This window comes from Corvus brachyrhynchos, unplaced genomic scaffold (assembly GCF_000691975.1).
Source record: "Corvus brachyrhynchos isolate BGI_N302 unplaced genomic scaffold, ASM69197v1 scaffold546, whole genome shotgun sequence".
NCBI lineage: Eukaryota > Metazoa > Chordata > Aves > Passeriformes > Corvidae > Corvus > Corvus brachyrhynchos.
Window position 1 is genome coordinate 60,901 of NW_008238654.1, and position 648 is coordinate 61,548.

At 62.8% G+C, this 648-nt stretch overlaps 1 protein-coding gene across 1 annotated transcript in view; it reads left to right on the forward strand.

Moving 5' to 3' along the window:
• The window catches only part of CS (citrate synthase), a gene marked incomplete at its 5' end in the record, with an annotated part of 3,557 nt that overhangs the window by 2,543 nt on the left and 366 nt on the right, over positions 1 to 648 (forward strand). The window contains one exon of the mRNA XM_017737686.1: positions 38 to 247. Coding sequence (XP_017593175.1) covers positions 38 to 247 — 210 coding nt within the window. The remainder of the gene's footprint in view (positions 1 to 37; positions 248 to 648) is intronic.

Below are 648 nucleotides of genomic sequence, written 5' to 3' on the forward strand. Positions count from 1 at the left end.
CTGGAGATCACCCAGGCTCTGACCCCCGTGCCTGCAGGTGGTGCCGGGGTACGGGCACGCGGTGCTGCGGAAGACAGCCCCGCGCTACACCTGCCAGCGGGAGTTCGCCCTCAAGCACCTGCCCAAGGATCCCCTGTTCAAGCTCGTGGCGCAGCTCTACAAGATTGTCCCCAACGTGCTGCTGGAGCAGGGCAAGGCCAAGAACCCCTGGCCCAACGTGGACGCCCACAGCGGGGTCCTGCTGCAGGTGAGCCCCGGGTCCTCTGTCCCTTTCCCTGGCTGTGTCCCCCTCTCCATCCTGTCTGTCCCTTTCCCCGTTAGTCCGTCTTTCTCCCTGTCCGTGGATCCCTTTCCATGTCCACGTGTTCCTCTGCCTGTCCTGTCTGTTCCTCCTGTCCATGTGTCCCTCTCCCTGTCTGTCCCGTGCTCTGTCTGTCCTTCTCCCTGTCTCTGTCCTTCTCCCTGTCCTGTCTGTCCCTCCTGTCCATGTGTCCCTCTCCCTGTCTCTGTCCCTCTCCCTGTCCTCTCTGTCCCTCTCTCTGCTCCCCTTCCTGTGTGTGCGTCCCTCTCTCCATCCATCTGTCCCTCTCCGTCTGTCCCTTGCCTTGTCCGTCTCTCTCCCTGTCTCTGTCCCTCTCCCTGTCCGGT